General features: G+C 43.2%; 1 protein-coding gene across 1 annotated transcript in view; it reads left to right on the top strand.

The window, feature by feature from the left end:
- Positions 1 to 16,417, top strand: part of NAPG (NSF attachment protein gamma) — a 121,407-nt gene extending 104,990 nt beyond the window's left edge. The window contains exons 9-12 of the mRNA XM_063923455.1: positions 2,670 to 2,748; positions 10,148 to 10,227; positions 14,819 to 14,948; positions 15,870 to 16,417. Coding sequence (XP_063779525.1) covers positions 2,670 to 2,748; positions 10,148 to 10,227; positions 14,819 to 14,948; positions 15,870 to 16,019 — 439 coding nt within the window. The 3' untranslated portion in view covers positions 16,020 to 16,417. The remainder of the gene's footprint in view (positions 1 to 2,669; positions 2,749 to 10,147; positions 10,228 to 14,818; positions 14,949 to 15,869) is intronic.
- The last annotated feature ends 7,776 nt before the right edge of the window (positions 16,418 to 24,193 follow it).

Raw genomic sequence — 24,193 nt, 5'->3', positions numbered from 1 at the left:
GCTTGTGAATTTTTTTCCAATACTGCCTCCCTGTCGGAGGGAGCCGTTGGTAAAGCAGGCTTCAGGAACCTGCGAGGAAAAAATGTCTCGACTCTCCAATCTGTACCCCTGGGATAATACTTGTACGATCTAGGGGTCAACTTGCGAGTGATCCCACTGCGCGCTGAGACTCTTGAGACTACCCCCCCACTGGTGGAGGGCTTCTTTTCCTGGGAAGGGGCTGCCTGCTGCAGTCTACTTCCCTTTCCTCTATGTCTGGGCAGATATGACTGGCCTTTTGCCCGCTTGCCCACATGGGAACGGAAGGATTGAGGCTGAAAAGACAGTGTCTTTTTCTGCTGAGATGTAACTTGGGGTAAAAAGGTTGGATTTCCCAGCTGTAGCCGTGGCCCCCAGGTCCGATGGACCGACCCCAAATAACTCCTTCCCTTTATACGGCAATACTTCCATGTGCCGTATGGGATCTGTATCACCTGACCACTGTCGTGTCCATGACATCTTCTGGGAGATATGGACAACGCACTTATCTTGATGCCAGAGTGCAAATATCCCTCTGTGCATCTCGCATACAGTATATATATAGAATGCATCCTATTAAATGCTCTATATCAATAAAATATTTTTAGTCAGGGAATTCGACCAAGCCAACCCAGCACTGCATCTCCAGGCTGATGGCGATCGCTGGTCGCAGTATAACCACCGTATGTGTGTATATACTTTTTAGGATATTTTTCCAGCTGCCTATCAGCTGGCTCCTTGAGGGCGGCCGTATCTGGAGACGGTAACGCCACTTGATAAGCGTGTGAGCGCCTTATCCACCCTAAGGGGTGTTTCCCAACGCGCCCTAACTTCTGGCGGGAAAGGGTATAACGCCAATATTTGCTATCGGGGTAAACCCACGCATCATCACACACTTCATTTTATTTTATCTGATTCAGGAAAAACTACAGGTAGTTTTTTCACTTCCACATAATACCCATCTTTTGTGGTACTTGTAGTATCAGAAATATGTAACACCTCCTTCATTGCCCTTAACGTGTGGCCCTAATGAGGAATACGTTTGTTTATTCACCGTCGACACTGGATTCAGTGTCCGTGTCTGTGTCTGTGTCGACCGACTGAGGTAAATGGGCGTTTTTTTAAAAACCCCTGACGGTGTTTCTGAGACGCCTGGACCGGTACTAATTGTTTGTCGGCCGTCTCATGTCGTCAACCGACCTTGCAGCGTGTTGACATTCTCACGTAATTCCCTAAATAAGCCATCCATTCCGGTGTCGACTCCCTAGAGAGTGACATCACCCTTACAGGCAATTTCTCCGCCTCCTCCAACATCGTCCTCATACATGTCGACACACACGTACCGACACACAGCACACACACCTGGAATGCTCTGACAGAGGACAGGACCCACTAGCCCTTTGGAGAGACAGAGGGAGAGTTTGCCAGCACACACCAAAAAAACGCTATAATTACATAGGGACAACCTTATATAAGTGTTTCTCCCTAATAGCATCTTTATATATATATTTATATCGCCAATTAGTGCCCCCCCTCTCTGTTTAAACCCTGTTTCTGTAGTGCAGTGCAGGGGAGAGCCTGGGAGCCTTCTCTCCAGCCTTTCTGTGAGAGAAAATGGCGCTGTGTGCTGAGGAGATAGGCCCCGCCCCTTTTCCGGCGGGCTCGTCTCCCGCTCTTTAGTGAAGTTTGGCAGGGGTTAAATATCTCCATATAGCCTCTGGGGGCTATATGTGAGGTATTTTTAGCCAGTATATAGGTTTACATTTGCCTCCCAGGGCGCCCCCCCCCCCAGCGCCCTGCACCCTCAGTGACTGCGTGTGAAGTGTGCTGAGAGGAAAATGGCGCACAGCTGCAGTGCTGTGCGCTACCTTTAGAAGACTGCAAGGGTCTTCAGCCGCCGATTCTGGACCTCTTCTTACTTCAGCATCTGCAAGGGGGCCGGCGGCGCGGCTCCGGTGACCATCCAGGCTGTACCTGTGATCGTCCCTCTGGAGCTGATGTCCAGTAGCCAAGAAGCCAATCCATCCTGCACGCAGGTGAGTTCACTTCTTCTCCCCTCTGTCCCTCGTTGCAGTGATCCTGTTGCCAGCAGGACTCACTGTAAAATAAAAAACCTAAGCTAAACTTTCTCTAAGCAGCTCTTTAGGAGAGCCACCTAGAATTGCACCCTTCTCGGCCGGGCACAAAAATCTAACTGGAGTCTGGAGGAGGGTCATAGGGGGAGGAGCCAGTGCACACCACCTGATCGGAAAGCTTTACTTTTGTGCCCTGTCTCCTGCGGAGCCGCTAATCCCCATGGTCCTTTCAGGAACCCCAGCATCCACTAGGACGATAGAGAAAGTAAATGAAAGTGATTTTTGTCCTAGTCAAAATAAGTAATCCTGTCCATTTTGCTTTTCTTGTATGTACAATATATATGCAATTATTATAAAGTAATTCAAGTACACAACAGTTCCTCTGTGCTATTTGCAGCCTGTCATGTGGTATTACTGTCTCTTGCTGGCACATAGTATCTAGCAACTGCATCCAGATGCCTGTCTTTATCATTGTCTGCTCACAATCTTTCCATGAAACTTTTTTATCATACTGTATCTGTGCAGGGAATATGAATGATATATGAAACCGTATGTGACACTTTCCTTTGTTTTTAGACTAGATGAAGCTGTCGTATCTATTCAGAAAGAAAAGAATATGTACAAAGAGATTGAGAATTATCCCACTTACTATAAGGTATGGCACTGTATAGTGTATCACGCTACACCAGCCACTTATACAGTGCTCAGCACTATGGGCTTTGGAAAGCAATGTTTTTTCATGTGAACACTTTTTGTAGCCACTTATGCAGTACAGCGATTGCAAACATTTCTGACTTATGGGGGTCTTTATCAAAGCTTAGATAAATACCCCCCATAGTCATTGGAACATTCGAATTGATAATACTCTATATTTCTGTTGTTTTTTTTTCAGAAAATGTCAATACCTGCAAGTGTCCACGTGTCTATTGTTTCCCTGCCGATGAGCTTTCTTTTAAATGGGTGTTAGTGACGTTACCAATTTGTTTCTGCCCATTTGTGGTGGTTCTTTTATGATTGTTTACCCTGGGATAATGAGTCCACTGACTTCTGGACTATACATCATGTTTGTCAGTATAATAATTTATGATTATTGCACAAATTAGTTTATTTGTTTCTATGCAGCTTGAAGCACTAGGGAGTCTATTGATGAAGCAGTGAGCATGTGGAGAAGTTGCCCAAGGCAACCAATCAGCTGCTCCATACCATTGTATAGTATACAAATTACAAATTTTACATCAATGCTGATTGGTTGCCACGGGCAACTTCTCCACTGGCTCACTTCTCCACACTTTTCACTGTTTCGTGAATAGACCATGAAGTCATTATCTGATTTGGTTTTAATCCCATCAGTGTTCAGATATTGGTCTAATAAAATGGGAATTTTGCATGATTTATTATTGACACCATTTTGGAGTAATGGTGTGTACACTCGGTGAGATCCTTGCTATGCCCGATTTTCACTTTGCGATTTCCCTTGAACTCCCCGGAGCCCAGATAGCACAGATTTTGACTAACTTTTCTTGAGATATGGACTATGTGTGCTTATGTGAGATGTCATTGACATGTGAGATGAACTAGATAGTACACCGATCTAGCAAGGATTGACTTGCCTGCACAGTCTATCTTTTCTTGCGATACCGACCTGGCTGGACTGCGCATCGGGATCGAATAAGGATCGCAAGCGGCATAACACCTTGCGATTTGCACTAACTTTTCTTGCGATTTTGACTATATAGTCAAAATCGAAAGAAAAAATCTCACTGTGTGTACACACCATAAGTCTTTTCTCCACTGTGTGTGGTATTTAAATCTTTATTCTTTCCTTCGGTCTGTGAATTATTTTTGTTATTTCTTAGGTACATTTCTGCAGCGGGGTACACTGGGATTCCACAGGGAATAACATTGGGGTGTAGAGTTGAATCTTGATCTGATGCACCAACAGGCTAAAAGCTTTGACTGTTCCTAGGATGTACCGTACCGTACCGCCTCCTCCATTACCCCGCCTCCGTGCACAGGATCTCTGTTTTAAAGTTAGTGCCTGCATAGCAGGTCACTAACAGGGTGGGGAAGGGGGGGGCTGAGTTTGGCAGCCCTGAAGAAAAGAATAAAGTTTTATTGAAGATACTTCATGTGCCGCAGCACTTTTTATGTCCAGGGGACATACTGTGCTGCAGTTCCATCACCTCCCCACTATGGCGCTGTATACTCCCGCGGCCTGGTTTCCAGGTACTTACAGCGGAGAGGTACCGGTATTCTGGCACATGGCTGCAGGACACGGGGAGGAGGTAAGAGGGTCTCCCAGGTGTGACCCGCCGGGCTAAATCGCGATCCCGCGCAGTCTCGAGGAGACGGACCGCGCTGCTGGCGTGGACACTGTACGACTCAGGGACCCCTCTATATCCACCAGGGTAGCTGGAGCGCAGGTTGGTTTTCTTGAAAAGCTGTTTGATAAAGGCTCCATAAGTACTGGTGGTGAAGTCCAGCATGAGGGCATAATGCGCTGACCTGTAGCCCCTCTTCCCAGTTCCAGGCGCCATCTTCCGCAGGTCTTCCCGCCCTGGAGCACCTTTCACTTTCTCCCTCACTCCCTGCAGAGATCTGGCGCCATTTCTATAGCAAGGGCTGCTCTCAACGGGATTGCTGGGCTGATGTCTCCCCTGTAAAGCCGCCTGTCACAGCGCCGTGCTTTTACAGTCACTTGAGTATTCTACATGTCGTATATAATGTATTTCAGTCACCCCATACCGACTTGATTCCCTGTTTGTGTCCTGCTTTTATTAGCACATAAATCAGGAGACTGGTATACAGTATTCTTATTGTCTTGCTATATTGTGCTGTGTGCCCCACGGCTACATTCCTCATAATGTCTGCCCCACATGGCGGGAATTCCGTGGACGCTCCTGCCTCAGTCAGTTCTGATCCCACGTATTTACCAGGGTAAAACTGCTACTGGGGATGTGGGTGCTGGGTCCCATACCTCTCCCACTACACCTGTAGCTCCTGTGGCCAATCAAGCGCCAACCTGGGCTGCCTTCTCCTGTATGTTAAATACGTTGGTAACACGTCTTATGCCCCCTGTGGGACTACCTGTGCCATTACAGCCACAAATTGTCCCTGTAGCAAATCCGCTTTGGGTGGACACTCTGTCTGCCCAGATACAGATTTTGAATAAATCTTTGGTTAAACAGAAGCCTACACCTCAGCCTCTGGGCTCAAGGGTCACTGCAAGCGTGTGGTTTCCTCCTCCCAATCCACTCATGTTTCGGATACTTCGGATGAGGATGGGGCTTATACTGATCCGACTGACTCTGACTCTGCGGCCTCTGACGGGGAGCATGTAACTCAGGTTGATGTCCCTGACTTAGTGGGAGCTATCAAAATGGTTCCCCATATTGATGATGAAGATCCCACTACTGTGTCAAAGAAGCCTGATAAATTCAAGCGTCAGAAGGTGGTTAAAGTTGTTTTTCCTCACTCTGACAGTTTAATTGACATACGTCAGGAGGCATGGGCTTCACCAGGGAAGAAATTCTCCCTCTCTAAGAAGATGCTAGCTCGCTATCCTATCCCTACGGAGTTGAGTACCAAGTGGGAAACTCCACCTCCGGTAGACTCTCATGTCGCACGGATTGTGGTGTCCTCTTCTCTGCATGTCACCACTGTGACCTCCTTGAAGGAACCGACAGATAAGCGTGTGGAGGGATGCCTGAAGTGTATTTTTTCCCTAAATGGGGCGATACATAGACCGACTATTGCGGCCTCCTGGTCCGCAAAAGGTATCGAAGCATGGTTCCAGGTATTGGATGATGCGCTACCTTCGGATATTTATGACATTGCCAGACAGTGTCTGTCTCACATTACCACCGCCTCCCACTATATTCAAGAGGCGTCCTCTGAGGCGGGCATCATGGCGTCCAAAGCGGCCACTACGTCTATTTTGGCTCGCCGTATTCTCTGGTTGCGGTCCTGGAAGGTGGACCTGGATTCCAATAAGACTCTGGAGGTGCTCCCTTTTAAGGGAGACATCCTTTTTGGAGAAGATCTAAACAAGATCGTAATGACTTAGCCTCTGCGAAGACTGCGTGCCTTCCTAATACTACTACTCCTGCTCTGAAAGCCAAAAGTACTACTTTTCATTCCTTTTGGACTTCAGGTAAATCGAAGGGTCAGGTGTACTCGAGACAGCCTCGTGCTTCCAAGACCAGTAAGCCCAAATCTAAACAATCCTGGGCTGCCCGCCAGCCTGCTTCCAAACAGGACAAGCCTGCAGCATGACGGGACGGGCCTCCCCCTGGGGGACCCCAGGGTGGGAGGCCGACTTCTGCAGTTCACCCAGGTCTGGTTAAGGACCAATTCAGACGCGTGGGTGCAGGAAGTTGTCTCTCACAGGTACGCGGTCTCCTTCAAGATACGTCCCCCTTGCCAATTCTGCACAAAGGTAATCCCATTGGACCCGTTGAAGGCGCATGCTGTACACTTGGTTGTACAATACCTCCTGGAGAAAGGAGTGGTGGTGCCGGTGCCTATCTCTCAAAAAGAAGGGGCTACTACTCGACCCTGTTTCTAGTCCTGAAACCCAGTGGGTCTTTCTGGCCTATTCTCAACCTCAAGTCACTGAACAAATTTGTGAGAGTTTCCAAGTTCCGTATGGAAACACTGCGCCCCATTGTACTGGCCATGGAAGCTGGGGACTACATGGTATCCCTGGATATACAGGAAATTACCTGCATATACCTGTTGCCATTTCACAATATCTGTGGTTTGCTATTGGCAACATCCATTATCAATTCAGGGATCTGCCGTTTGGACTAACCACGGCCCCTCGGATTTTCACCAAGGTCATGGCCGTGATGACAGCTCATCTCTGCCAACAGGAAATGATCCTGCCATATCTGGACAACCTGCTGATTCTGGCAAGCTCCCAAGATGTCCTCCTGAGTCACCTCTAGCTGACGGTGCAATTCCTCACAGCCCACGGGTGGCTGATCAATTTGAAAAAGTTCTCCCTGGTCCCTGCGCGGCGCATGGCGCACCTGGGGACTCTACTGGATACACACAGCCAGAGGCTGTTTCTGTCTTTAGGACAGGATCAGATACATCCTCTCTCGCCCAAGAGTGTCCCTTCACTCGGCGATGCAAGTACTAGGCCTGATGGTGTCGTCTTTCGACATGGTGGAGTATGCTCAATTCCATTCTCGTCCTCTCCAACGGATAATCCCCTCCAAGTGGGACAGACTACATCGGCGGATCAGGTCTCAAATTATATTCCTGACTCCGGAGGTCCGCTTATCTCTAGCCTGGTGGCTCCAGTATCATCAGTTGAGCAGGGGCCGTCCCTTCTGGATTCCTCACTGGGTCCTCTTGACTACGGATGCCAGTCTGAGGGGCTGGGGCGTGGTGTTCGAGCAACATTCTCTTCAGGGTCGCTGGACCAGGGAGGAGTCTCTCCTCCCCATCAACATTCTGGAACTGCGGGCAGTGTTCAATGCATTGACGCTAGCCCTGCCTATGATAAGGAACAGGCCTGTTCAAGTACAATCAGACAACGCAACCATGATGACTTACATAAATCATCAAGGCGGCACTCGAAGCTGCACTGCAATGATGGAAGTGTCAAGAATTCTTCGTTGGGCGGAATACCATCTGCCAGCAATATCGGCAGTGTTCATTCCGGGTGTCCTCAACTGGGAAGCAGATTTCCTCAGTCATCAAGACGTACACGCCGGAGAATGGAGCCTTCATCCGGAGGTCTATCAACTCCTAGTGGACAAGTGGGGCCTACCAGATGTAGACATGATGGCGTCTCGACTCCATCACAAGGTTCCGGTCTTTGGATCAAGGAGAAGGGATCCACAAGCAGCATTCATGGACGCACTAGCAATTCCATGGAAATTTCAGCTTCCGTATGTGTTCCCTCCGGTGTCTCTCCTGCCCAGGGTACTGTAGAAGTTTAAGCAAGAAGGAGTCCTGCTTCTGGTCGCTCCAGCGTGGCCCAGATGGCATTGGTTCTCAGACCTGTAGGGTCTATCGATGGAATGTCCTCTACTTCCTCAACACCCAGTCCTCCTCGTTCAGGGCCCCTGTGTCTACCCAGACCTGGCTTTGACGGCATGGCTCTTGAAGCATCAGTCCTGAGGGCCAAAGGATTCTCTGAGGCGGTCATCCAAACTATGCTGAAGGCCCGTAAACCAGCTTTGGCTCGGATTTACTACAGGGTCTGGAACTCTTACTTCACCTGGTGTGCTGCTAAGAACTACGATGTCTATAAGTTCAGAACTTCATGGCTTCTGGCTTTTCTGCAACAAGGCCTGGACTTAGGCCTTCGTATGGCCTCCCTCAAAGTTCATATTTCTTCCTTGTCTGTGTGGTTTCAGAGGAAGATTGCGTCTATTCCTGACATTCATACCTCAGGGTGTTTTGCGGATACAACCTCCCTGTGTCCCTCCTGTGGCTCCATGGGATGTGTCTGTTGTTCTTAACGCCCTGCAAGGGTCTCCATTTGAACCTCTTGAGTCTGTGGACCTGAAATGGCTTGCGCTTAAGGTCCTGTTTCTCTTGGCTATTGCCTCTGCTAGGAAGGTGTCGAACCTAAGCGCCTTGTCCTGTCGTCCACCCTTTCTGATATTTCACAGTGACCAGGCAGTTCTTCGAACTCGCCCTGGTTATTTGCCTAAGGTGGTGTCATCTTTCCACCTTAACCAAGAGATTGTGGTTCCAGCCTTTATCTCTTCTGGTTTGTCCTCCAAAGAGTCTTTGGATTTGGTACGGGCTCTCCGTATATATGTGGAGAGGACTGCCTCTATCAGGATGTCAGATTCCCTCTTCATACTGTTTGGTTTTCACAAAAGTGACTGGCCTGTAAACCAGGAAACCTTGGCCAGATGGATTAGAATGGTGATTGCACAAGTTTATGCGCAGGCTGGTCTCCCAGCTCCTGCTGCTATCAAGGCCCATTCTACTCTGTCTGTTGGACCTTCTTGGGCAGCCCGCCGTGACGCGTCCGCTGAACAATTGTGCAAGGCGGCTACGTGGTCCTCTGTGAAAACGTTCATAAGGTTCTATGCCTTTTATACTTCCGCCTCTCAGAATACTTCCTTTGGATGCCGGGTTCTTGTGCCCGCTACAGGGCATCCCCTCCCATGAGGAACTGCTTTAGGACATCTCCGATGTTATTCCCTGTGGAATCTCGGTGTACCCCGCTGCAGAAAAGAAGATTTATGTTAAGACTTACCATGGTTAAATCTCTTTCTGCAAGGTACACTGGATTCCACAGGGCGCCCACCCTGATGCACTTAGCTTCTTTGGGTTTGTGTGGCGTTAGCCGCTGGTCCCTTCTCCTGTCGTGAGAACGTGGTTCTATGTGACTACCATCTACTGTCTCTTTATCTGCCTACTGCATTGGACTGGTTAACAAAACTGATCTCCTGTGTACGGAGACGGGGTTATAGAGGAGACGGCGCAATGCATCCTAGGAACAGTCAAAACTTTTAACCTGTTGGTGCCTCGGATCAAGATCCAACTCTACACCCCAATGTTATTCCCTGTGGAATCCAGTGTACCTCGCAGAAAGAGATTTAACCATGGTAAGTCTTACCATAAATCTCCTTTTTTTTTTTTTTTTTTTTAACAGACTTTAAGAAAATGTGATCAATATGTTCTGTTATCACCCTTTTTTTTTATGAGCCCTTGTTTTGCTTAGTATCCCAGTTTGTATAAATCTGGATTGCCTTTAAAAATTAAATTGAGTTTCCACCCAAATGAAGGAAACAATTCCCATAGCATGCAGCTTGCTGAGTGCTAGTAATTCCTTGCCATAGAAGTGTGTGTAGCTCACTGCACCATCAGACAAGCCATTTGTCATGGACCTACAGATTTATTTATGCAGTGCCTGTATGTTTCAGATGAGAGCTTACAATAAATGTGATGGGATGTGATTGGCTGGTTTTCCATAAAGTTACACTGTGAAAATATTTCTTAGTTAGCAATATCCTGACTTGCTGATATAGTATAAAATAACTCTTTGATTGGTAATGTACTTTTATCACTTTATTTAGAAAACCATTGCCCATGTGTTAGTATATCTTCATAGGAATGATTATGTGGCTGCAGAGAAGTGTGTCAGAGAAAGTTACAGGTGAGTGTATATCAGTACATGCTTGTAAAATGGAAGTGTGTTAACAATATGATATGTAAAGTTAACCATAGTAACTAAATATACTTTGTGATAAGGGGTATATTTTATTCTCTTCTATCCCCTTTTCCTTTTCTCTGTCTGTCCCTGTTGTTTGTATTATATTACTATATTTCATATCTTTGAAGCAAATGTATAATTTTAATCTTTTAGTGATTTATAATAATCATTAATCACTAATTGTGTACCTTTTAATAGCAAACCCGCAGAGGTTGCATCTAGACATATATATCTTTAAATCATTAGGAATATTCTGTTCATGGAAGAATGCACGTCAGTCATATAGAATGTAAATCATAAGAATGTATTTCAACAAACCATTGCTACTCATAGAATTCACTTTTATCATTAAACAGTATTGTTCAAATACAATGCAAGTCACCATATAATAGTTTCACAGGTTCAAACTATATAAGAAAGAAACAGGATGAAAGAAGAGTGAGAAAGGTGTGTGTGTGTGTGTGTGTGTGTGTGTGTGTGTGTGTGTGTGTGTGTGTGTATTACTGGGGAGATATCACTCAAAACACTCGGCTAAATCACAGATTGCGTAAAATGAAACCCTAGATTTATTGATAGATATTTGAAAAATATCTATTTGAAGAGACATCTAAGGGGATTGGTGTTTGTGTGTGTATGTGTATGCGGAGGAGGGGCTGCATGTGACTGCATGGTCCACAGACCTCATGGGACAGAAGCTAGACTCCATTTTGGGAAAACTCCCATGATTCCAAAGTCTGTAACACATGGTTCAAAAGGGAATGCCAGCAGCCATTTTAGGTTTGCAGGTTCAAACACATGGTATTCTTTGCTAGGCCATAAAGTCACATAGCAGAAACCATTTTATAAACTACATATCTGAAAGACTCCACTATATTCCAGGGGCTCACTACGATATACCGGCGGTCGGGCTCCCGGCGACCAGCATACCGGCGCCGGGAGGCCGACCGCCGGCTTACCGACAGTGTGGCGAGCGCAAATGAGCCCCTTGCGGGCTCGCCACGCTACGGGCACGGTGGCGCGCTATGCGCGCCACACTATTTTATTCTCCCTCCAGGGGGGTCGTGGACCCCCACGAGGGAGAATAAGTGTCGGTATGCCGGCTGTCGGGCTCCCGGCGCCGGTATGCTGGTCGCCGGGAGCCCGACCGCCGGCATACTGAAGACCACCCTATTCCAGAATGTATAAGCTACAACATAATGCATATGTGCTGATTTTACAATTCCAAGCCAACACAGTATCTCAATAACCAGAGCATATTGTATGCTGGCTATGCTATATAATGTAGCCAGTAGTTATATACCAACTCCGGTCAGTATCTTGGAGACAAACACATCCTCCTTTATGCTAACTTATTCCAGCCTTCCAAGACCAACATTGCATGCTGTCCATGTTATATGAGCCATCACAAGACCAGATCACCAAGTAATCACAAATACCAGCATGCCATTGCTACAAGCACATGACCACAGTAACAAAAGGAAGTATGTGTCGACTTCTATGTTTCAGCAAGATACACTATATAAAATCACTACAATCTGTTATAAATCACCATACCAGGATTGCCATGCTACAGATTGTCTAATGTTCCAATTACCATTACAGATCACATAATTGCACAAGTACCATTAACCTTAAAGTCAAATGTATTTCCAAAGTAACTATTCTATGCCAAACGTTTCACAACTACCATATATTTAGCTATTCCATGCCATTTATCTATGCGATATAGAGAGTATGATACTTAGCCATCCAGGAGAAAAGCCTCCAAGCTTCCCAGGTGTATCAAAGTCCATGGTTCTGAGAGAGCTCTGTAGCTGTGTGTGTGCCAGTGTGGGAGTCAGAGAGAGAGTGAGCTCTGTTTTCAAGTAGGTATATTTTACCTGCGTTCCAGCTATGGGGGTGTGTGATCCACAGGAAGTGTGTGAAAGCTGTATCAGTTAACTGAGCTGGCCATGTGCTGGGATTGTCTGTTCAAATGCTAACTAGGCCAAGGCTACAGTGTAGTGATGTTAATTAGCTCAGGCTAAAGCAAGCACATGTTACCAGTTTGATTCTTAATATAGGTCTCTAAAATGGATATAAGGAAATTACTTTGCAACACTTTGCTTTCACTATTTTTCCATTACTGTTACCAATGGTGCTGATAGATGGGGAAGAGAGAAGGTGGGGGGCAGTACAGATTATCGGGGCCTCTATGGTTGCCAGAGAGTGGAGGGGAGGCGTATCCACCTTGCTGCACACCATAAAAAGGTATACACCCCCCCACCCACCCAGTATTCAGCCCTGCCCCAAGTCTCTGCAGCCCTGTTACTTGTTTAAATTGGATAATTTTCTGAAGCTTAAATCCCTGAAAACTGGTTGCATCTTTGTTTTAATTATCTTAATTGATGCAGTATATTCAGAGTTGTAATGCTTGGGTCCCCTCCCAAGTGCGGTCAACCACTAATTTCATCATCCTTCTCTGTACCTGTGTGTTACCACATGCCCTTGCTTCTGTGCTAGAATGCCAGTGCCAGCTGGTGCCCACCATTCCATACCAGATTTCACTTGCCTTTCAAGTGCAGCTTTCTGCTATCTATGCAGCAGCTCTATTTGTAGCATGTACAAAGACCAGACTTCACTATCTGAGGCTACTGATTTCTTTGCTGCTTTTCCAGAACAATGTACTGTATAGTGGCATTTCCGCTCAGGTGCAGGGTGTGTGCTGCTCTGTGCTGTCGCCATGGCTTACACCAAACCTCAGTGACATAATAAGGGATGGAGTTACCTAGATGTGGAATGGTAGCTGGGAACTAACACCGGAAGATTTATGTACAATATTTACAAACTGTCTCAAAACCAAAATTTCAGCATTTGGTCTTTTTATGTATAATTTTTTATGTATGAGACATTTCTATGTATCAGACAGGAGTTGTTATGCAAAATAATGTTTATGTTGAAAACTTTCTTCACCTTTGTAAAAAGAATATTCTGCATTTGCTGTACCAACAGGGAGAGTTAATAACTGTTTTGCACAGTAAGCTAGGTTGCAGGCATCCATATAACAATCTTGTACAGAAGATTTTTACATTGAATTACTATGTTTTTTCTAGTATAAAAAAATCAATATTAACTCAGTTGTGTGACCTTGACTGTGATAAAACAATTTACTACCAGTAAAGGGCACCAATGTTTTTTGTCTTTTTTTAAATTGAATACTTTTTATTAAGTTTAATAGTACATACAGAAAAACAAAGACGACACCGTAGTATATAGTCAGTGTACAATGTCCCATGTTACACCATAAGAAACTGGGAATACATATTTGTTACAGTTATGTTAGGTAACATTAGAGACATTAAGTGAGCGAATTACAGACTATGCAGAAATTATGAGACTATACATTCAGAGTAGGCAGTTGAGGAAGATTCTGCAATGCAATACCCAGGATCTAGTTAACTCTCTGAAAAGACATAACCAAACATTATATTGTAAACAGTTCATAAGGAACCTACAGTGATGTTGGCATATTTACAGATGTAGCCATGTTCATCATTGCTGCGATGCGGCGTACTGCATGGCGCGCCAAGCTATAGCTATTCGCAGCCACATTAGGACTTGATAGATCAATCGCCAGCTGCAAATAGTTGTAGCCTGGCACAACATGCAGCATGCAACATCGCAGCAAAGATCAACATGGCTACATCTTTAGAATGCAACCACCCCTGCCAGAACCATTCAAACTTAGATTCAGCTTGGCGAACACGTTAGAGGTGTTTTTCATGGGAGACAGTATTATTTATTAGGGCAATCCACTACTGGAACACACGGCCATTATTAGCCAGCAAAGTTCTTGCAATACAGACTTTGGCCAAGGTACATACATTGAGACTATACTGCCTAATGTACTTCGGACAAAATACCTAGAGTACAGACTGCAAGAGTAAAGGGGGTTATAGGAATATTTTTAGAAGAAAACACACTGACCACCTGACTCCAGAAGTTTGCTACACTCAGGCAAGACCACAAGAGGTGCCAAAATTCGCCTTTAGTACAGGCAGTATGAGTTCTGCCACCAATTTTAAGGAGCCGTGCAGGGGTGAGTGAGGTCCTATGACATAGAAATAGTTGGATTTGCTGATCTAATAGTAGCTGTGGATTCCCTTGAACTACCAAGAGCAATAGTCCATTTTTCATCACAAATGAGGCCAACTTCTCCCTCCCATTTTAGCCTAAGACCAGGTAGCTGAGATGAATGGTTGGCATTCATGATGAAGGTATATGATTGTGTGTGTGTGTGTGTGTGTGTGTGTGTGTGTGTGTGTATCTATCTATATCTATCCAGTGTTTGAAGGGCGGCACTCATAGGACTTCATACAGATGAATAAAAGACTGACCGAGTCTGTTCAATTTCGTTCAACGTTTCGGTGTTCACCACCTTTATCAAGAACTCCAGAGTTCCATGGAACTCCATGGAGTTCTAGTGACCGCCTGCTATAGGCCTATGCAGTTTGTACATAGTACATTAAGTTTGACACTTGCGATGTTTGTGTAGTATTCCAGGTTTCAATGGTAGCGAGGACTGCGCTGCCCTGGAACAGCTACTAGAGGGATATGATCAGCAAGATCAGGACCAGGTGTCAGATGTTTGCAACTCACCTTTATTTAAATACATGGATAATGATGTAAGTGCACAGGGTAAACTTCTTCATGAATTTTGAATGAAAATAAATCTGTAATTAAATATAATTTTCATTATCCTTTATATATGGCCACCACATTACTTTGTGTTTAACCAACATTACTTAATGATTTACATCAGTCACTGATTATCTCCGTTATTACACAACTTGACACAAATACTAGGGTTAATTTTGTCAGTAGCCAGTTAACTTACAGTACCATTCTTTGGAATGTGAGAGGAAACCGGAAGAACACACAAACCCCACACCTATAGTCCTGTTGAGTCTACAACCATGGCTCCAGCATTATTAGACAGCAATACAAACCACTGTGCCACTGTATAGGAAAATACAGTCAGAATTTAGTCGAGTTACCTGCATTGTGGTATGTTTTATGCTTCATTTCCTCTAATGAAGTGTTAAAAGGCCACTAAACCAAAATCTTAAAGTAATAAGAAAGTATAGCATTCCGTATCTATACCATGATAGGAGTTAATAATGATTGTATGTAACCATGCTCTTGTAACCTGTCCTCTTATCAGTAGACCAAGTTGTCTGCCAATGTCCTTGGAGACAGAAATTGTATAGTCAAATATATCTATTCTTCCATAGTATTAATTATAGAACTAAATATATTTAAAGTGTTTATTAATTGTCTGTGTAATTGTCATTAACAAAGTTGCATAGGATTTATTAACATGTATTTAACTTTTCATCATATATAAAAATACTTTGCTCGTCGTAACTTAAAATTTGCAAACTATAACTAGAAATATATAAAAATAAAAAATTAAGACAATACAGAAATGTAATTAAAATTAACAAATGCAATTACATGACAAATGTAAGTATCTATATTTATTAAGACATACTAAGGGGAATCTATACGTAGATATTAAACTTTCTTTTTTCATGTTGCAATAGTATGCTAAGCTTGCACTGAGCTTGGCTGTCCCCGGAGGTGGCACCAAAAAGAAAGCTCCAGCGCCCCCTCAGAACGCGGTTTCGGAATCGGCTCAGGGCGGTTCTAAAGGTGAAGAAGATGATGATGAATATGCAGGAGGGCTCTGCTAATGTTTCTTTCTCATGGCTGCCCATGTGCGTTTCCAATATCAGGTCTACCAACTACAATGAAGATGTCCTTCTCTGCATACATCATATAGGAATGTTACTGCTTTGTTTCATGGCATTTTTATGAAATCAAAATATCATTTCCACTTCTACCACATTCTGTCTGTGATCAGAGCTCCATTGATACCAATATGTAACAAATGGTATATGGATCAATATAATTTCCCAGTGCAGCACAGTTGCATCTCTATCGACAAGAAGTATAGTAGCACGTAACTTTTATTTTGTCATTTAAAATGGAATAGTTCTTCTAAAAATAATGACTTCTGTTTATACAAATGTGTTTTCCTGTAAATTATTGAAAGTAATTGTGACATGCCTATTAAATATTTAAAGATCAAGCTGTATGTGATTTGAGATGCTTTTGATACATTATTTAATGTATAATATAAACCTGTACATTATTAATGAGTGTTTTGTAATCTTGCTATATTTTACTTGCCATGTTTAAGCTAATCGTTTTGCTGCAGAGATATTAGGACCAAAGATGGTGTCACAGTTGTGTTTTAACACTGGTGCTTTTACAACTAGATTTGCTTTCCTCAGCACACATTAAAGTAAATGCATAAGGATCTTAGGAAGAATTAAGCTTTACAAATGCTGCAGACAGCGTTTTGTTCTCATATTTATCTCCATGGGGAAAGTCCCGTGCAATTTTGCCAACAAGTTCAGCTTTGCAGGCAATTGACTGATTTGCTTGCACTCTAAAGGATGAAATACTGAGTTTTGGGAGATTCTAATGCAAATTCGCTATTGATTTTGTGGAGGGTTTAAAACACTTAAATCATTAGCAGAATAGCCTAAATCCTTGGCGTTTTATTGAAACGGTCACCATTTCAGGGGAGTAGTGCACATAGGATTGCCTGGCCATAAGTAGCATTGACTTCCATCCTGGGGTCTCTTACAGGTGGGTTCCAAGAAAGAAAAACAAATCATATTGGTGCCTCCTTTATTAATAAAATTAATACGTGCCCCCTTATCTTTTTAAATAATATTTCGACCCTAATCCATTTTTTTTTTTAATCTTTATTTATTTTTTTAATTATTTGTAGGATTTCCATAGGTAAATAAGTTTTCATTAGCAAGCCTGTTCTCTTCGTAGCTCAGCAGCCAATCAGGAGCTTTCCTTCATTGCGAGAGACCATTTTTGTATTTATTTTTTTCGAATGGGGGCACAGAAATTACTTTTATTGATTAGGGGTGGAGACATACGTCTTTTTTTTACCCATGATAGACATCAGGCACTAGTATGGGACCAGTACTACTTTGCATTAGCCAAGTCATTCCTAGTTGCAGGGGCCGCATGTCCTGGCCAACCCTCTCCAAGAGGTCTCATACCAATGGTCACTAGCATAGCAGAGGTGTAAGGAGACTTTTTTTTTTTTTTTTGTGGGTTTGGCTGCAATATGTGAAGTTACAACTTATTATAGCTGGTGATTTGTATTACGAACACTAAAAAAAACACAACAGGACGGTGACATTTTTTAAATGTTTTCTTGTGATCATGGCTTTTGAGGAAATTGCACTCCATTATATTTCTTCCCAAGTGTGGAGCCTTCAACTGCACTTTAAAACTTGTTCTTTAGTTTAATATGTAAGGCCTTTGTTGCAGATGTGTGACCACATTATAAACTGCTGCAGCTGGGACAATTGTAAAGACAGACAAGAGAATAAGCTGCTGAGCTTATCATTATGTCAGAAATTTGTCAAGCAGGAAAAGTACATTTTTATGGCGGTATTTAGATATGTGTATTGGTGTTATCCTGGGCGGCATTGTGTCATAGTATCTACAGGAAATAAGCTGATATGGGAACATTGGGGCAGTTATACAATAACTTCCAGCCAGGGCCTAGTGTAATTTATAGGAGTGCAGGAGAGATTTGTGACTAGGGAGCATTGTTCCGATTACCGTTTATCCTTGTGTGTCATGTTTTATTGAACGGAGATTGATGCAGGTTAGCACGTGGTGTCACACACATACATTAAATTAGGTGCATGCATCCAGTTTGAAGTGAACCTGACAGCTTTGCTTGTAGTTTGCAAGTCTTCTGAAGAAATGGAGGACAATTTATACAGGGGACCATTTTAATCTGCAAATCAGGGACGAGCAAGTAAATGAGATTTTCTTGTTTAACGTATCTCGCCTAGTTACAGTATTGGGTAGAGTTTGTATTGCATACATGTGTCCTCATACACTTAGCATCTACTGTATATACGATACTGCGCGAGATGGCTCCACACGACTGAGGTGATTTGATGGCAGTAGTGTACTGTATTTTTTTTACAGTTCTGCATCTCAGTTGGAATGCAGGTACAGCAAAAAGCCACTCATAGTATACTAGAGATGCTAGGCTGTGACATTAATGGCGAAGGAATTGGTTTTATACACATACAAAGTCGCAGATTAGCTGCAGCCCCTCACATCGGAGCTCTTCCTGCACAGATTCAGACTCTGATATATGAAGCAGTGAAAAGAGTGGAGAAGTGTGCCAGTGATGAACCAATCGGCTTTAAAATAACATTTATCAAGTACAATTTTTACGAGAAAGGGATTTTCCGGTAGGTAATTAAAATCCTATTTATACATAGCAGCTGATGGGCAACTTCTCCATTGGCTCCCTTCTCCACTCTTTTCACTGCTTCATACATCTATCCCTCAATTACAAACCGATGTACAAATGTTGCACATCAAATTGATCAGTGTAATGTAGCAATGTAGTTTTGTTGCTTCTAGTTGTCTTATTTATGAAAACATGACCCACATTTTGAGCTAGAAAGACACTTATGGGCCCTACACACTGGCCGACATCACTGCACGATATGAACGATCTCATTCATTAATGAACGAGATAACATTCATATCGTGCAGTGTGGAGGCACCAGCGATGAACGATGCGCTGCCCCTCGCTCGTTCATCGCTGCTGCCCCGTCGGCTGTGCATGCAGGCCAATATGGACGATCTCGTCCATATTTGCCTGCAGTTCTATGGAGCCGTGTGACGGGGGGAGTGAAGTAACGTAACCCCCCCTCCCCCCCCCCCCCCGCGCGCAGCCGGGTCACCCGTCTGCCGTATAGGCGGCCGGGCAGCTCGGCAGCACATCGCCGAGTCTGTAGGGCCCATTAGGCAGGGCCAAGTTGCCTTGGACTTTCCTCGCCTAGAGAGGCTATTTGCCATGACTGAAACCACAGGGTATAAGGACACATCTGTATGCAGCAGTGCACAACCACTGATCAGGATAGCTGTAGTGTAGAAACACCTGTTGTTTGCATAGATTCCTCCTCTTTGGTGTTTTATTTTACTGGATTACATAACTTCCACTTTATACTGGTCTTTAGTAATATATGGCGCTCACTCTTTAAATTAGATATGAGCGGGTTTGGTTTGACTCGGATGTAACCGAACCTCCTTATTAGCTATCGGACGTGACGTGTTTTGGTTAGCCAATAAGAAAAATCCAGAAAATAAGAAATGGCGATAATTTTGTCGTAAAGAACCGAGTAAATCCGAACCCGCTCATCTCTACTTTAAATGCCCCAGGTATATAATCTGACAAACATACAATAGACTGTATATACTGTTTTCCATTAAATTGCATACTCCTGATAATGCTGGCCTCTCTATAACACAAGATTTTGACCATGTATAAGGTGGCATAATAAAGAGGGAACACTAGTTTGTATAGATGGCATTTTACACAAATATCTGCATGTTTATCCATTTATTGTATATTCGCTGCTTGCAGGGTTTCCTCCAGTTACTGCTCATTGGGGGTAATTCCAAGTTGATCGCAGCAGGATTTTTTATAGCAATTGGGCAAAACCATGTGCACTGCAGGGGAGGCAGATATAACATGTGCAGATAGAGTTAGATTTGGGTGGGTTATTTTATTTCTGTGCAGGGTAAATGCTGGCTGCTTTGTTTTTACACTGCAAATTAGATTGCAGATTGAACACACCCCACCCAAATCTAACTCTCTCTGCACATGTTATATCTGCCTCCCCTGCAGTGCACATGGTTTTGCCGAATTGCTAACAAAAATCCTGCTGCGATCAACTTGGAATTACCCCCATTGTGCTGGAGAACTGCGTATCACTACGTAATCACTACTTAGCCTACATTTTATGGTCTGCAGCTTTGTGGTACTTGACACAATTTTTGCCTGCATCAGTTCTGTGCAGAGCATTTGTTTATAGTTTATCTTATCTATAGATGTATGCTGTAATTTAAGATAACACAATAGATATTTCTATAATAATGTAATTTCTGCTAGATTACGAGTTCCTTTAAGAGAGTATTTGCTTCCTTTTAGAATTGCATGCACATGTTTGTCACTGCAAGCTATTAGATCTTGATGTGAGTCCTAAGCATACTGTATTTAAATGTGTGTAAACAAATTTTGAAATGTCTTCTATTTACTTTATCTTATTAATAATACATTGTAATGAAAGTTGTAATTTAAATGCAGAAAATATGTTCTAACAAAGTTATACAGTAGTGAATGATGGTTCTGTATAGTTCAAAATAACATTGCTCATTTTTTTGTTTATCCTGTGTGTCTCAGTTTTATGTACACTTATGTCCTGTTTTCCCAACTTCCTGGGGCTGTAAAGGACTGTGGTCCCCTACAAATGAACAATAATAACTGAAGTAAATCATGTCTAATCCTACAGTATCTGCTAGTGTATATTGCAGGTCTCTGATAATTCAACTAAATGTCTTTCATGGATGCACAGCAGCATGGAAACCATAGATCATTTTTCTTCAGTAATAGTGAACATGGGGACAACACTGGGTATAGGCTGGTGAGCAGGAGTTTAGGCACCAAACAGTTAAGACTTCTTTCCCAGCAACCCAGGCTCCCTCTCCCTTATACCTCACCCCCAGTTTCAGATTGGTGCCTGATGAAAAAGGGATCTGTTTACAGGGGCTGCTTTTAAGCAGCTTCTTCATAGTTTCTTTTATTTTAACTTGTATTTTACAGTTACTTAACCATGCAGTTAGTCAGCGCTGGAAGCGTCCTCACTGCCGCTCCAGCGATCCACAGCACCGGCGGCCAGACTCAAGTACACAGTCTCTTTTATATCCAGGGGAGTATTTCCATGAATAATAATAGCAGTTTTCACATTTGTTGTTATGTGTCTGTTTAAATCATGAATTTCTTAATCTACCTATTCCAATTATTTTTGTTATTTTGACATAGATTAGATTCGTGTATCAAATTTATTTTGTGTGCATTTTAAAGCAGCAACATTTCAGACAGGAAAAATAAACTTAGCTGTGAGTGGAGTAAGGGCCAGATTCAGCATGGTTAGCAGAAGTGCAGAAATCACTATTCGGCGATTTTTGCACTTCTGACTTTTACAGGGACTTAAACTGCAATAAGGGGCAGCGTTGGGTGAAGGGGGACACGTTTGGGACAACGGAGGCATGTCTGGACCACCTGCATGACGTTACACACAGCCTCTGCGACTCAAAACATGGTGACCTCGCCGACTGCCTTCACTGTTAGGCTGCGAAGGCAGGGGCCTACCATTTGGATGCGAGCGCATTGCTGTTTAGCAATGCACTTGCATTTCAGCGGGGGGGGAGGACTTGCCCTGTGCTTGGCGCCCCTTCCCCCCCCCCCCCCACCTTCCCCGCATGCTATAAAAGGAAGTTGTAGTTTTGCGATTTCTTGCAAAACTACAACTCATGCTGAATCAGGGACTTAGTCCCCTATATCGTATATGTTGCCTGTGAGTACCTCTGAAAGACTGATTATGATGAATTGGTTGTGTGTGTCAATGTATACTATGCTGTGACTACAGACATGGTGCCATTACTTCTTTAAAAGAGAAAAAAAAAAACTATTATATGGTATTTCTGGTATTCCACATTCCGATTGCTGTGATCTTCATTTAGGTGAGCTGAACCAATGCAGTAAACTCGCTCACACAACAAAGATATAGGGAGGGTGAACCAGTTCAGAGAAGTCTTAAATCTGCCTAGCATCAGCTAAGACTATACAAACTCCTCCCCTAACAATGCTAAACAGTCAATACACAGAGAAACACCTCATGGTTTAAAATCCTTCATGTTTTAATTAAAAACCTTCAGTCCTATTGAGATGTCTGAGTGAACTTTGTATGTTTTAATATGTTTATCTACATAGTTTCAGATGTAATAGGAATAATAAGCAGTAAGAAATTGGTTTTATTAAAATATGTAAAACAAATTATATCAAAGCCTAATACCTTTGGATTGTTAATGTTAGAAAATATTAAAACATAGATGATTAAGGTTTCTAATAAACAGAAATGTTTCTCATATTACTATAAGCAGGGTTCAATTTTATTTTCATTAAAACATTAATGCAAAAAAATGGTTTAAACCATTTTTTTTTAAAGCCTTTATTTTCTCCTTTTATGTTACAGTCCTCTGACCATACGTAAAATAAAGATGTTGCACAGATATTCAGCAAAGGGTTATATTGATGCTGTCCGCAATGCATGCTGGGTCCATATGCATAATACAATACTGTTCTGTTTAGATTTATATAAATGTATCCTGTTTGGAGTATGCTGTCCATAAATAAATATTAATAAAGAACAGCTATCAATAACGGGTGTGGTTCATCAAATCGACAGTGTCTAGGTCGACAATGTTTAGGTCGACCACTATAGGTCGACAGTCACTAGGTCGACATGGATGGAAGGTCGACAGGGTTTCTAGGTCGACATGTGCTAGGTCAACAGGTCTAAAGGTCGACATGAGGATTTTTTTTTTTTTGGTGTCGTTTTCTTCGTAGAGTGACCGGGATCCCAAATTAGTGCACCGTGTCCCCTCGCATGGCTCGCTTCGCTCGCCATGCTTCGGGCATGGTGCCTTCGCTCCGCTACCGCTTCGCTCGGCACACTTTACCGTTCCAATCGTAGTCCACGTGGATCGTTAAATATGAAAAAATCCAAAAAAATAAAAAATTTCAAAAACTCATGTTGACCTTTAGACCTGTCGACCTAGCACATGTCGACCTAGAAACCCTGTCGACCTTCCATCCATGTCGACCTAGTGACTGTCAACCTATAGTGGTCGACCTAAACATTGTCGACCTAGACACTGTCGATCTTCAGACCGGATCCCATCAATAACTGCATCCTCCATACATAACACAAAAATTAGTAATGTCCAGTTATTACAAGACTGTCCAAAAAAAATTTGATTTAAATCCATACCAATTTCTCCAATTTAGACTAGAACTATATATCAATAAAACAGCTAACTGCCAAGATATCGTATTCTCATTGTAAAGTGGATGATGTAAGAAAGTTTTAAAAATGTACATTTTAACAAATAGACAGCAGGGGGAGATGGGGAACTACTCTTCAAGCAAAGTAATGAAACTGAGGCCATATAACTGGTCTACAGCCAAAATGCTTCTGAAGCGAATGTAAGATTTTTTTTTCCTTCTAATTCCGGATCAAAGATGACGATAATGATGGTTAAAATTGTTGATTAGCGCTACTTTTCAAGATACAGTACGGTGTCACTAAAGCTGTTTTGCTGCATAATGGGAATAGTAACCCATCAATTCCTTTAGTTGTGTAGCCCATATGAAAGAATCATGACAACATAAAGCAGTTGATGTGGTGCATAAATTATGACCAACATCGGTGGTAGCGCCGTGGTGATTTGAATTTGTGCTTAAAGTGGTCCTAGAGAGGTGGTGGAACTCACCCTCCCCTCCCCCCACACACACACACAAAGTGAAATAAAGAGACTGTGCACGTCACAAAAAGGTGCATAGTCTCAAAATGAAAGGGGCGTGATCGCCCAATAGTTTCCCCAATTCAAATTATGTCGCACATTAGCCCAATCTTATTCACATTACACCACACAGTAGTGTCCCTTATTCTTGTGACACACATTAGTGCCCCTTATACACAAAGGCCACAGTAGTAGCACCCCAAATACACATAATGCCCGCAGCAATAGTGCTCCTTATACAGTGCCTTCAGTAGTAGTGTCCCTTATGCAATGCCCACTGTAGTGGTAGTGCCCACAGTTGTAGTGTCCCTGATGTAGACCTTATAGTATTGGTGCCCTTTATACAGTGCCCCCAGTAGTGGTGCCCCTTATG

Source organism: Pseudophryne corroboree, chromosome 5, assembly GCF_028390025.1.
Source record: "Pseudophryne corroboree isolate aPseCor3 chromosome 5, aPseCor3.hap2, whole genome shotgun sequence".
NCBI classification, from domain to species: Eukaryota; Metazoa; Chordata; class Amphibia; order Anura; family Myobatrachidae; genus Pseudophryne; species Pseudophryne corroboree.
Note: the sequence above shows the minus strand (reverse complement) of the source record. Positions and strands in the feature narration are given on the sequence as shown.